A 14,758-nucleotide genomic window follows, 5' to 3' on the forward strand; every position below is an offset into this window, starting at 1 on the left:
CTGACATCTGCGCAGGTCAGAGGCAAGCAAGTTTAAGGCTGAGATAAGGCTGTTATAAAAAAAATGATTGTGTGTCTGTATTTGGACTATGCTGCAGTTCTGGTAGCCTCACCTAGCAAAGTTGGAAAGGGTTCAGGGCAACCAAAATTATTAAAGAGATGGAGCAACCCCCCTATGCCATGTGGGAACAGGATGCTGGACTAGATGGGCCATTGGTCTGATACAGCAGGCGTTTGTTACACTCTTATGTTCTTACTGTAGATTTGGTGCAGGGATTAGGCAGGCCTGGCTGGTGATGGATGTGACACCCCCATGTTGCATATACCACCTCTGCTTGAACTATTGCAAGGAGGAGTTAGGTGGCTACTGCTTGATACCTCTCTCAATTTTGGCCGAACGTCTACACCAGGCTTCCTCAACCTTGGCCCTCCAGATGTTTTTGGCCTACAACTCCCATGATCCCTAGCTAGCAGTGGTCAGGGATGATGGGAATTGTAGTCTCAAAACATCTGGAGGGCCGAGGTTGAGGAAGCCTGTTCTACACCTTCCTCTCCTCCAAGGGCCCAAAAACTTTGCTTGTGGAAAGAAGAGATTGCAGAGGTGGTTGCTCCCAACTCTTCCCCAGTGGGGATTCAGAACACTTCCACAAGCTGTTCAGCCTACCCTGGGAAGCATTTGGTTTGTGTTTATCTCAGATATCAGTCTAGGAACACATGTTTCTTGTGACAATGTATAGGTCTCCCCTTTTTTGAGTTGGGAGATAATAATCTCCAGTTGTTATCTCACCTTATCGCTGAGTGCCGGCTCCCTGTCAACGCCAGCAGTGGCGACACACACACTATTAGTGCCTGAACATCAGTACGGCCATCATCCGAGGCTGCTGCTGTTGCTGCTTAAAATGCAACTGCTCAAGGTGTGTTTTAAATCAAGGGCATAACAAGAACCGGCAGTACGCTGCCTCTAGTGGTGGAGGTAGAACATAGCCACTGTATCTAGTAGCCACTGACAGCTTTATCCTACACGAATTGTCTACTCTTCTTTTAAAACCATCCAAGCTGCTGGACAGCACTACAACACAAGAGTGTTGCATAAAAACTGGAAGATTTGGGTGCAGTGGCGTAGGAAGGGGGGTGCGGTCCGCCCCGTGTGTCATCACTGAGGGGTGGTGGTGACAAAATGGGGGGGACATGAGTTTTTTAAAATACAAATGGGCTCATGAAACTGTTCGGTTCAGTCAACAAACACAATGAAACGCGGCTGGCACTGGGTGTCACACTGCAGGGGCAGGCACTTACCACAGGGCCTGCCGTGTGCCCAAGCCACGCGTCTCTCCTGGGAGTGATGTGGTGGCTTGGGCGCCTGCAGGCTCCACACTGCCTGAAACGGCAGTGTGGGGCTTGTGTCTGCCCACTGCCTCTCCCTCAGCCGCCCTACAGGGAGGCTGTGGAGAGGCTTTGCACAGTGTACCCTGCCCTGGCTCACCCCGGGCTCCCGAGCGGCTAGCTACGCCGTTGTTTGGGTGCATTCTCGGTGCAAACCTGGGCAGATTCTGTCTACATGGGCCCATATGGCTGGCCTCTGAAGCTGGCCTAAATGAGAGCAGAAGCTGCTTAAGGGACTGTGGAACTGGTGTTTTTAGCAGGAGAGGAACGAAATATAGAATGCTCTGCCAGCAGCCTCACCCTGTATATTCGTTGGTTTGATCCAGAGTCAGTTGAATCATGCTTCAGGACTAATTGAAATCAAAGTCCTGTTGATTTCCATGGGTCTCCTCCCCAAAGTGGGCTGAATCTGAGCCAAACGTATTGAAAATTTAACCACCCCAAAGCGGTTGAGATTTTGTTACCTGCAGTGCAGGAACAGGATTACCGAGGTACTCTCTCGTAAAATGATCGTCTTGGCATGGTCAGAACCTGGTCCTTGTATTACCGAACCTGTAAGTCCCACTGTGTTCAGAGTGGCTTACTCCTAGGTAAATATGCATGTGATTGCATACGTGCAATGTTCCTTCCGAACAGAAGAGTTTTATGTTGCAACAAAGAAAGATTTAACAGAGTGGTTGTGAGTTGCAGAGCCTTTTCTGTGGCTGCCCCCTGATCTGTGGAACTCCTTTCTAAGGATGCCTGACAACTGCCTCCTGGGTTTTAAGAAGCTGACAAAAAAGCCTGCCAAGCCCTTACCTGAATAAGCTACTTTCTGATAATAGCATAATTGCGTACTCATTCTTATTGGTTTTGTGGTTGATTAGTGAAGTCTGCAAGTCAGGGGGTGGGGGAAACTGCAGCACAATCTCCATCAGAGAAAGGGAGGAGAGTACACATTTATTTTTATTTATTTATTTTTTCTTCAGTAGGATCTAGCCTAGGAAGAACAGAAAACAAAATCACACAAGCTGTATCCAATATTTATACTCCACAGCTAAGCCTTGCTTGCTACTGTTGTGAATGCACTTTAACAATCATGGTTGTGTTACCCAATGTTAGTCATACTCAGGGTAGACCTATTGAAACCTCTATGAGTATTAATGAGTTGACTGTCACACTATCATTTTAATCCCGGCTCAACTCTTTCCTTGGACAGGTTGGGCTTCTTCTAATGGAAATGAGCCTTCCAAAGTAAGATTATTGCTGTTTGCCAATGCATCTTCATTAACAGTGTTATCGTTGCCTGACATTTATCTTATAATTTTCCAGAGCTGGCTGTTTTGTCTCTGCAGAAACCCAAATTGCAGTTGAAACGAGTCAGATAATAAAAGGGTCTACAGAGAGTCATCGCATATGACTCGCTACACTTGCCGAGTAGTCTCTGATTAAGAAACATTTTGAGATATTTAATCACTGATGCATATCCTTGTCCCATATCTACCGTGGAGATATTCGTAGGAAGTCAGGCTGATGGGGAATAATTCAGGTCACATACTAAAAAAAATTAGTTACTTCGTGTTTTGGGGGTCTTTTTTTTCAAGAAGAAAAGATTGATAAATCTCTAGAAACATTTCTCTTGTACTTTGCCAAACATCAATCCTGGGAGGTATGTTAGAATGGTAGGGAATGGGTGACCCAGTAAGCTTCATAGGTAAAAGAGGCTTTGAACTGGGGAATGGGGCATAATTCACCGATCTAACCAATATACTACTCTCAAATGGGACAAGTTTGCAGGGACCGCTGCTGTGCATTTGCGTGGGCAGCCGGAGTCCCCCAACCCACAGCCGACCCCCGAGCGGAATAATGACACCAGACAACGTGCCATGGGATTAAAATTGGCCACAACTTTATTAAGATTCAGATGTAGGGAGACCTTGGCTCAGGCATTGGGCGTTTATCCTTCCCAGCCCCCAGCCGGGGATCTGGGAGACTTCAGGGTTATCCAGAATATGTGGGGGATTGGGCTGGCTCTGGAGAACATATGTTCAAGCAGAGAGCCCCCACCCCACCCCCTGTTCGCCGCCGCTGGAGGGGGAGAGCAATGACAACCTCTCGGCGTATGGTCAATGCCTCCCCCCAATACCCCTTTAACGGGGAATCCTGGTATTGCCGCCGCAAAGGGGGCATGGGTCACCACCTCTCCCCTCACCCCATTTAGGAAGATAGACTAAAGGATTCCGCCCAAGGCCTGAAACCGCCAAAGTTGTGACGAATTGCTACGGGAAAGGCAAAACCTGCCAATGCAGGGAAATTCCTTTCCGGCCCTGGGGAGGATGAAGCCAGTCCGAACTACCAGGAGCCGCACTGGGATCCAGGGGGCTGCACCCGACCACGCAAAATTCTCCCCCCCCCCATTTGATGTGGGGAGCGGTCATTACTGCATTCGGACAGCACTTTATGCTGTTTCCTTGCCTGATAATGTTCATGGTTTATGCGATCTTTCACACAACATAAAAGCCATTTTTGGAAATTTAGTGTTAGTTTAGTGCTAACTTCCACGTTGGTTGCTTCCGGCGGGGGGGGGGGAGCAGCACATTTTGTTCCATGGTTCCAGGAAAACCATGGAACAAAATTTGGGGGCGGTATTACTTCAGTCCCCAAGAGCAGGTTGGATCACATGCAGGGGCGTAGCAAGGGGGGGCGGAGGGGGCAGGCGGGCCCGGGCAGCACCCCTGCTGAGGGTGACACTTCGGGCAGTGGCCCTGCCCCCTGGACTTTTTTTTAAATTATTTTTTATTTTTATTTTTTAAAGGCTATTTTCGGCACTGCCGGGGTGGAGGAGCAGGGGCGGCCAGCCAGGAGGGGTGTCACACCCCCCCCTCGCTGGCCACCCCTGTGGCTCAGCCCCGGCAGCGCCGAAAATAGTCCCCCCCCCTTCCAGTGGCTTAGCTCGGCATGGAAGCAAGGGGCGGGCCAGCGAGGTTGGGTGCCACCCCCTCCTCGCTGGCCCACCCCTTGCCTCTTTGCTGAGCTCCGCTGCTGGCTGGCTTGTGGAGCCGGGGCATGGAGAGGGGCAGGCCAACGAGGAGGGACACCCCTCCCCGCTGGCCCGTCCCTCTCCCTGCCCCGACTTGCGCTCCGCCAAGGGAGCCCGGGCGGCAGATTCGGGAGTCTTTGCAGCCCGCAGAGACTCCCGAATCCGCCGCCCTGCACCCCTTCGATGCCCCGCCCCCAGGGGTGCCTCTTGGCTTCCTGCCCCAGGCAGCCAAGGGGCTAAGAACGCCCCTGATCACATGGGCAATAGATACAAAGGTAGTCTTGAAAGCCAAAGTCTCAAGACTTTAGGATGTTGGGGAGGAGATAGAGAGACACCTGCAAGAAGAGTAGATGTTTCTGGGATGGTGGGAATGTTAGCTTTAATAACAGTTGCAGTTATCTCTCTTCATCATGACTGTACTTATTCCCCCCAGCTCCTTATACCTAAGGACTTGAGCTCTTTTAAGTTCATGACTGTAAATCAATTTAGATAGTGCCTCAAAGCATAGAGTCAAGAAACTGGCGTTGGTCCAGAGTGAATTAATCTGAAATTAATTTGATTTTGAAAGGCTCCATCTGGCTGTGTTTGGAAAAGGCAGTTAGACAGAGAGAGAAAGATATAAACAAACGATCATCTGTATTCTCTGCGCCAGATGTTTTGTGGGGTGTCTCCCCTCCTTTTTAAAAACCAAAAACCCTCAGATTTTTATTTTTGTTTTTTGAAAACGTGGTGGCAATGTTTGTGATGCTGGATCTCTCTCTCTCTCTCTCTCTCTAAATGGCAATCCTATTACAGGTTTCACCAATGGAACTATTTTATTTATTTCTGTATTCTAATCGTTAGGAGATGGGAGGGCAGGGGAATCTTTGTGAGAGGCATGAGATACCAAGCTAACAAAGAGAGGGAAAGCATGGAAATTGTCAACACAAAGGGAATGCCACAGTCTGCTTTCACTGACAAGAATCATGTGATTTAAGCATAGCCGAAAAATTGCTGGTATTCTTTAGCGCAGAGCCGTTTAAACTGAAATAGTTAAGGCCCTTGATCAATCGCTGCATTCTCCTTTCACTGTTGCAGGCAGTGTGTTTCATAGAATCATGAGGTTGTATAGTTGGAAGGGACCTCAAGGGTCATCTAGGCCAACCCCCTGCAAGGCAGGAATCCAAGTTGATGGGAATCGCCAGTGTTGTTGCACTCAGGTCCTGCTTGTGGGCTTTGCATGGAGAAAGTTCATCACTTGTGTGTTCAGTCGAAGGGAGCTGGCAAAGTGAAAGGTGCTTTGCCAGAGAGAGTCAAGAGTATATCATCATCATCATCATCATCATCATCATCATTTGTACCCCACTCTCCAGCCAGAAAGGCTCTCAGTGTGGCTTAAAACAGTCCCTGCTCACAGGCTTACATATATATATATATATATATATATATATATATATATATATATAATGGAATGACACACAAGGCGAAAGGGACAAGGAGGGAAGAGGAAAAAACAAAACCCAAGCACCGATTCTTAAACAGTTGTTCTTATAATGATCAGCTTGCATAGTTCAGGAGCGGGAGGTGCCTGATGGAGCTGGTCTTTCAGGAAAGCTGATGGATGCAAAAGGTTCGGCACCCCCAGGCAGGGCCTGGAAAGACCTCTTTCCTTAAACCTGGGACTCTTGAGAGCCACTGCCAGGCAGGGCAGACAGCACCGACCAGATGGACCAAAGGCCTGAGACAGCGCAATGCAGCCTTCCCATGTTCCCATGGCAATACTGGGTAGATGGACTGGTCATTGCCCTGCTGATTTGAATGGAACCAGGGGAGGCTGATGTATGGGTTCTTGAGGAAGACAGGCTTTGCTAATTCTGATAGAAAGTGAACCCAGTTCCATGGCTTTGGCTAAGGGGTTGGTCGGAACTTCTGTACCTGCCGGATTCTGCTCTTCTCGAAATGTTGCAACACAATTGCACATTTAAATTGGCATTTTGATTGGGTTTTTTTTATAAAAAAAATTAGATTACTGTAGGCACACTGCAGAAGGATGAGATAAATAGACATTCAAAAGCCACACAGACTGGAGGTGAAACAGACTCGCCTACCCTTAGGCTGGTGTCAAGCCATGCAGGAGCAGGTCCTTTGCTCCCTAAGCCGTTCAGTCAGTTGTTGTGGAGTGTGGGTTGTGTAGTTCGCTTGCAGGGACTCCAAAAGGTCTGGCAATGCTCTTGGGCCTTGCATCTGACCGCATGCCCAGCTGGGAGCTCCAGTCTTGTTTTCAAGGAAGCTATTTAGATAATGCAGCCGTGTTGGATCCGATAAACGTAGCTTTCGTTTGGGTCATGCGCTCTCGGAAATTACTAAAATAGCCTCCTGCATCTCTTAAATCCGGCTGGTATGCCCGTCACATGTGTCTGTGCCAATCTTGAAATGTGTTGCACCGGGCAGCATTTCCTGGACTTAATTGCTTGGATTTAGTTCTCAGGAGTTGGCACTTGGCTCCCGAACACAAGCTCAGCAGTGCGAACTTCTCCCTTCCTTGCTTGGAGGGCAGCTGTACAGCGGCGAGGACGGGCCTCCGGGAACCCCGGGCTACAAACGTGGCAATAAACATGAACAAGCAAAAGCCTCTATCCAATTTTGCAAGAAGAAAAGCAGAATGCACTTAAAACAACAACAGCACTCCCGACCACAGCAGCTAAAGCTGGGATTAGCAATCCTGTTAATGCATTATCCCTCTCCACCCCATGCACACATAATACATACAGCAGCATAGTCTTCCTCTCCCATCAGCCATGACATCATCACGCCTCTCCTTAAGCGCCCGGTCGCACTCCGCATCAATGTCAAAGCTTTAATCCTTTTAAAGCTCCCCATCTCTCTGCTTCTGACCACACGTCCTCTCCAGAACCATTAATGAAATGGGACCCTGGTGGGCTACGCATGGCAGCGGGTGGTGCGTGGCAGGGGTAGAGGCCGGGCACCCATAGCAAAAAGAAATATTATGGGTGTCCAGGCGCCCAGGGCCCGCTGGAGTTGGCACCAGTGTGTGTAATCTGCCCAACCCACAAGCAGTCCTTTATCCAACTGTTATCAGAGCAGCGACATGAGTTTCCCAGGGGGAAAAAATTCCATGCCAATTAGTCTAATTTGCACTGGAAAAGCTTCATTTCGCACTGGAAACTTTTCTGATGTCCCAGAGCATTGGTTCTCAAAGGGTGTGGCAGGACAGGATGGCAAGCGTGGCGGAATGATTCGAGGACAAATCAACTTTATATTTCTGGAATGATTCATGTTCTTAGGTAGCTGCCTTGTTTTATACTTTCTTGATGTCCTGTGATCATTATTGTAAAGCAGTTGTGTTCTGTGTTATAAATCAGGCACTGCTTGGAATTGCTTCTTTTGGTTATCTAATGCATTTCTTATCGATACAAAAAAATTCAGTGTGGCGCGAGCAAATTTTTATTCTGAGAATGTTGAAACGGCCAAACTTGCCTAATATTTGCATCGAACTGATAAGAATGTGATAAAATAAAACACTGAATGAATCTGAAATGCTGAACTGCAAGAAGATCAAACCTATCCATCCTTAAAGAAATCAGCCCTGAGTGCTCACTGGAAGGACAGATCCTGAAGCTGAGGCTCCAATACTTTGGCCACCTCATGAGAAGAGAAGACTCCCTGGAAAAGACCCTGATGTTGGGAAAGATGGAAGGCACAAGGAGAAGGGGACGACAGAGGATGAGATGGTTGGACAGTGTTCTCGAAGCTACTAACATGAGTTTGGCTAAACTGCGAGAGGCAGTGAAGGATAGGGGTGCCTGGCGTGCTCTGGTCCATGGGGTCACGAAGAGTCGGACACGACTGAACGACTGAACAACAACAACAATTTGAGCCTAATGCATCTGAGTACCCCTATATCTGAGTGGTGTCTGATATGAGGAACATAGGAAGCTCCTTAATCTGAGTCAGACCATTGGTCCATCTGGCTCAGTGTTGTCTGCACTGACTGGCAGCAGCACCAAGTTTTTAATATTTAATGCTGTATTGTTTTTAACACTCGATTGGGAGCCGCCCAGAGTGGCTGGGGAAACTCAGCCAGATGGGCGGGGTATAAATTATTATTATTATTATTATTATTATTATTATTATTATTATTATTATTATTACTGCAAGATTTCAGGCAAGGATATCTTCTCAGCCCTAGATGAAGATGCCAGGGATTGAACCTTCTGCATGCAAAACAGTAGAAGCAGCAGGTGTATCTTGCTTAGGTAAAGGTAAAGGGACCCCCTCACCATTAGGTCCAGTCATGTCCGACTCTGGGGTTGCGGCACTCATCTCATGTTACTGGCCGAGGGAGCTGGCGTACAGCTTCCGGGTCATGTGGCCAGCATGACTAAGCCGCATCTAGTGAACCAGAGCAGCACGCGGAAAAGCCATTTACCTTCCCGCTGGAGCTGTACCTATTTATCTACTTGCACTTTGACGTGATTTCGAACTGCTAGGTGGGCAGGAGCTGGGACCGAGCAACGGGAGCTCACCCCGTCGCAGGTATTCGAACCACCAACCTTCCGATCGGCAAGCCCTAGGCTCTGTGGTTTAGACCACAGCGCCACCCGCATCCTGCTTCATGCATAGATGGAATGAGAAAAAGAGCAACTGAGTTTGATCTGCGGGAAGAGGGAGGAGGACGAGTGTTTCTTGCTGTAGGGAAAGCCAGAGAAGAATGGAAGGGGGAGTCAAATGATTTCAAGGCAGGAATGGAATGGGGAGTGGGGGAATCTTCCCTAAAGCGGTCACCTTTCTGGGATCCTAGATCAAGTTTCACAGCATCCCTAAAAGGATGTCTGGAGCCCCATCCTCTTCTCCACACCCCAACTGTGATCCAAGGGACCCAGGAGAAAGAGAGAGGCAAAGTTTGGTTAATTGAAATGCACTCCCGTGGCAGAACGAGGCAAGGTTAGGCATGCAGTGGAATTGGTGATCAAACTTCTCATCATTGGTGTTGAAACGTATCTTTCATGGCGTTCCCCCCCCTCCTTTCAGGACTTGGGAGGGCTGTGAAGAAAGGAGTTAATCAAGGCGTATTCATGTGTTCAGGTGTGCTTATGCTTCGGGAGAGACGAGGCGGGGGCAGCCGAGTGATTTCTCTTTGCACAAGTTTGTAGCCCCGGGGCACGGAATGCACTCATGGTCTCCCCTCTTCCGATATTTAATTTGTGCCTCCGTTGTGAGTGGCGCACGTCATCTTTGCATTTTGACTGCAGGCTTTAACCCTTGAATGAGGCAGACAGTGTGGGCACAAATTGAATCTGTCAATTTCAATTCCTTTGCGTTTCTCATTATTCCAATCTTAAATCCAGTTTTCCACATTTGTTTATTTTTTTTAAAGTTATGGTAACACTCACACCATTTGTTTAAAGCACTATGATGCCACTTTAAATGGGCATGGCTTCCCCCAAAGAATTATGGGAGCTGTAGTTTCTTAAGGGTACTGGGGGTTGTTAGGAGATTCCTCTCCCTCTCAGTGTGTTACAATTCTCAGAGTGGTTTAACCGTCAATATTTCTTCACAGGGAACTCTGGGAATTGTAGCTCTGTGGTGGGAAAGGGGAACTATCCTAATAACTCTCAACACCTCTAACAAACTGCAACTCCCAGAATTCTTTGGGGGAATCCAGGAGTGTTTTAAGGTGATATCACAGTGTTCTAAATGTGTTGTGTGAATGTGGTGAAGCTCTCTGAACTGTACAGTGGACGCTCGGGTTGCAAAGGTGATCCGTGCGGGAGGCGCGCTCGCAACCTGCAGCGCTGTGTCTGTGTAGGTGCGTGACACAATTTGGCACTTCTGTGCATGCGCAAAGCGCGGTTTAGTGCTTCTGCGCATGCACGAGTGCCAAAACCTGGAAGTAACCCATTCCGGTACTTCTCCCTTTATTGTTATTGTTGAGTTAATAACATTTTATATTGCTGTGAGTCAATATGGTTGGGCCATTCCCCTAAAGGTGGCATAGAACTAGTTTTATACATGAATGAATGAAATAACTTGGCTCACTATCACTATGAATGGGGTGCTCTTTCCATTAATTACACCGGTCAAAGGAAACTCTCTAGTGAGATGTGCCTCAAGGGTCAGATCCTGCTGGCTACTAATCTGCCAACCTAAACAGTGCTCATAATCTGCCTTCTGGTTCATCTTTCCTTTTGGTAGGATTTGGTAAACCTCTGTATCTTGGTATCTGAAGAAGTGTGCATGCACACGAAAGCTCATACCAAGAACAAACTTAGTTGGTCTCTAAGGTGCTACTGGAAGGAATTTTTTATTTTATTTTGTTTTGACTATGGCAGACCAACACGGCTACCTACCTGTAACTGTTTCTTATTTGTACTTTACAGGACTTAAATAGTTTTTGGGACCCCTTTTCTTTTTAGTTTATACCGTATAAAACAGATGATGGGCTCCTAAATTGAAATAAAGCACACTCCCTTCTTTTCTTTTCTTTTCTTTTCTGTTCTGTTCTGTTCTGTTCTTTTCTTTTCTTTTCTTTTCTGTTCTGTTCTTTATTTTATTTTTTATTTTTCATAATAGGTAATTTATTAGCAGCTTGAGTTATGTACACGTTAGCGGCTTGAGATGCAAGAAGTTCCATTCCCCCTGCTGTGTTTCAAGTTGCATTCTTACATTGGTGTGCAGGCCAGAGAGAGGGTGGAGATTTCTTTCCCCTGCTGCTCATACCCTGAATCGTTTCCCTGCACCCAACTCCAGTTCCCTGAAACTCTCGCCTGCACATGCATTGCCCTCTGCGCATGTGCGGTTGGCTTCCTGAAAGGGACACACTTCAGCTTAACCACGGCTTCCATTTTCAGGTAGGCTGGAAGCTGGCTTGAGGGAATGCATCAAACAGGAATATTTCTCAGAGGACCTGTGGGTTGTGGCTGGCCTCATATGACCTCACACCAGTGATGAGAAAAACCCCGGGGGCCAGAGTGAAGAGAATTTTGTACACCAGCCTTGTTCGCCATGAAGCAGACTGCTTCAGGTGGAAGAGTATAGGGGGACAGATGAAGGCAGAAACTGATATCAGAATAATGCAGTGAGGTGTTGCTGGTGTTTTTTTTAAGCATTGGCTCTAAGCAATGGAGGAGTGGAGGAGGCGACTATTTGGATTCTGCTGCAGGAAGTAAAATATCTTTGACCTATACTATATTGGCAGCAAGGGATCTGCCTGGCTGGAGCATTTTTTTCCCTGTTTTGTGCAATAGTATGACACATGCAGAGGCCGGTTTTTGCATTACTCACCGGACATCTTGCCGGCTGCTTTGTATGCCCTTTCATGTGACTTTTGAGTGTTTCAGAATCCAAACACACTTGCACTGGGAGTGGAAACTCCGCCGCCTAGGGAGCCCTCGTGGGGGGAAGGGTGTCCTTGCGCTGGTTTTCTGTTCTGCCGGAGAGCAGCGTGTTTGTACAGTAGCCCCCGTACGTCTCCTTAAAATGGCCTTTTCTTTCAAGAGCCACAAGCGCTGTTTTGTGACTTGAGCTCGGCACCCTCTTTGTACGTGATGGATTCAAGCGGCGGCTTGCAGTCAGAGAATAACGTAATGGCACGTTTTCGCTGTTGTTTGTTCGCGGCATTAACACGATATTCTGTTGGCGGTGGCACTTAATCAGTTTGGAAGCGTTAGTTGTGCTCTATTTCCCTCTCCATTGACTGTTGCTTGTTATGCCTTCTCTGCTTGCAAATGACATTATTTCAAAAGAAGAAAATGTTCCCGCTGACGGCGCTCTCCTTTCCCCCTTTCTCTCTCTCCTTCTCTCCAGTAACGGCACAGCTAACAAAATGAATGGAACTTTGGATCACTCAGATCAGCCAGACCCAGATGCCATTAAGATGTTTGTCGGACAGATCCCCCGTTCGTGGTCAGAAAAGGAGCTAAAGGAACTTTTTGAGCCTTACGGAGCTGTCTACCAGATCAACGTTCTCCGAGATCGGAGCCAGAATCCTCCCCAAAGCAAAGGTATGGCAATAACAACACAGTGGGGTGAGAATGAGGTTCTTGAATGAGAATGGCAGTAGAGTGGGGTCCTTCTACAACCAAAACTCCCATCACATTCATCCAGTGTTTCTAATGCTGGTTGCCTCTAGCGAGGGAGAGTAGCGTTTGGGTGCTTGCTCCCATATGGAATCGTTTGGCGGGTTGCGTGAGAATCATGAATACGGGTTTGAATTTTACTTGCAGTTTTGAGATTTCTGTTGTGTCCTCAAGCAGGGGGAGGGACGGGGTTAGGGCTGTGCAACAACAACAATAAAGGATACTGCTTGTTTCTGAAAACACAGACACGTCCTGTTGAACCCTGATGAAGACCAGCACATTTATAATGGGAGGAGTGAGATGTTGCAGCGTGGAATGCTGCTGTTCAAGGATTCAGGATTCTCTGTTGTTTTTCCAGTCTCCCTTCCTTCACCTCCTGCTCCCACCCACCCTACAGCCAGCATTTCATAGGGATTGAACACACACTCGTTTCCACAATCAGCCTCCCATTACATTTTCCTCCCTCTAAACTTTCCTTGCACTTCTGCAAACACCGGGGGCGGGGGTGTCCCGGAGCCTGTTGATACCTCTCTCTTGTATATGGTTGATGCCCTTTTGGCTGCATACGTAGGGATGGGGAGAAATTCAATTCAGTGCAATTAAAGTCTTCCCTAATCAGTGCTCTCAGAAACAATGTGCAAATAGAAACCCAGCTCTTCTTCGAATTTTGCAAGGCACTTCTCCAGTCCAGTCGAGGGCACATAAATGCAGGTGTTGGGGTGAAGTCTGTGAATAAATGTATATATTAGTGAACATAAAATGCAAACATGCATTACAGTAGGCAAGACCGCTTTGCAAAAAAGGTCCATATTAGGCAAAACCGCGCACAAGAATGTGCACAAGGTCCCAGGTTCAATCCCCAGTGTAGGTCTGGGAACGACTCCTTGCCTGAAACCCTGCTGGTCAATGTAAACACCACTGAGCAAGATTAGGGAGATGGGATAGCTCAGTTAGCATGTGGCGCTGATGATGCCAAGGTTGCCGGTTCGATCCCTGTACAAGACTCCTGCATTGCAGGGGGTTATCATGGGTAGGCAAACTAAGGCCCGGGGGCCGAATTCGTGCTCAATCGCCTTCTAAATCCGGCCCGCAGATGGTCCAGAAATCAGTGTGTTTTTACATGAGTAGAATGTGCCCTTTTATTTAAAATGCATCTCCGGGTTATTTGTGGGGCATAGGAATTTGTTCATATATTTTTTCAAAATATAGTCCCGCCCCCCCCCCCCAAGGTCCGAGGGACAGTGGACCGGCCCCCTGCTGAAAAAGTTTGCTGACCCCTGAACTAGATGGTCCTCAGGGCCCCTTCCAACTCAATGGTTCAGTGGTTCTGAACCAGTGGAGAGCCAGTGTGGTGTAGTGGTTAAGAGCGGTAGACTCGTAATCTGGGGAACCGGGTTCACGTCTCCTCTCCTCCACATGCAGCTGCTGGGTGACCTTGGGCTAGTCACACTTCTCTGAAGTCTCTCAGCCCCACTCACCTCACAGAGTGTTTGTTGTGGGGGAGGAAGGGAAAGGGGAATGTTAGCCGCTTTGAGACTCCTTCGGGTAGTGATAAAGCGGGATATCAAATCCAAACTCTTCTTCTTCTTCTAGATCAGGCATGTCCAAAGTCTGTTTCGGGGGCCTAATCCGAATTCTAGATGGACCAATGATATAGCTCAGCACAAGGCCTCTTTCTGTGTTCCTTTGAAGGTGGCAGGGACAGGAATGTAATGGAGGGGAAGGGGCCAGCAAATATGGCTCCACCGTTCCCTTACAAATTCTGAAATATATGAGACTTCACAAACACTTGCAAAGGGTTTCAGTGCCTTTCCACTGCCGGAAGGGTTGCTTCTGGGATGGAGGCAAGTACTCAATTGCTCAATCTTTGAAGATGCACAACTTATCTGTCACATCAATTTTATTTTGTTTTTTAAATGCAGCTTGTGACCCATGTCCTGGCTACTTTTCTGATAACAGGTTTTTGTTTTTTTCTTCTTCTGATAAAACTTTGGGACAAAGTCAAAGATGGATAACTTTCCAGTGCTGTGTTTAGGCTTAAAGTCTCGTTGAGGGTGTTGTGGCTAATGATGGTTTGCACTAACCACTGCTTAGAACTCAGGCGGTGATTTGAAGATCCAAACATGTGGCGGGCAAACCCTTTTTTAGAGCTGCTTGTCTGCTTCTGTTTTTCACCCTCTCAGCTTCAGGACTTCAAAATTTTGTTTCTGTCTCCTGTTGGGGGAACTGATGGAGGCAAAGCAATGGCTGTTACTATAGTTTGTCAGTTGAGACATCGT

At 47.6% G+C, this 14,758-nt stretch overlaps 1 protein-coding gene across 22 annotated transcripts in view; it reads left to right on the plus strand.

The window, feature by feature from the left end:
- Positions 1–14,758, plus strand: part of CELF2 (CUGBP Elav-like family member 2) — a 515,803-nt gene that overhangs the window by 325,520 nt on the left and 175,525 nt on the right. For all 22 annotated transcript variants that reach the window (XM_033161679.1, XM_033161682.1, XM_033161683.1 and 19 more), the window contains one exon: positions 12,208–12,404. In XM_033161679.1, coding sequence (XP_033017570.1) covers positions 12,208–12,404 — 197 coding nt within the window. The remainder of the gene's footprint in view (positions 1–12,207; positions 12,405–14,758) is intronic.

This window comes from Lacerta agilis, chromosome 10 (genome assembly GCF_009819535.1).
Source record: "Lacerta agilis isolate rLacAgi1 chromosome 10, rLacAgi1.pri, whole genome shotgun sequence".
Taxonomy (NCBI): Eukaryota; Metazoa; Chordata; class Lepidosauria; order Squamata; family Lacertidae; genus Lacerta; species Lacerta agilis.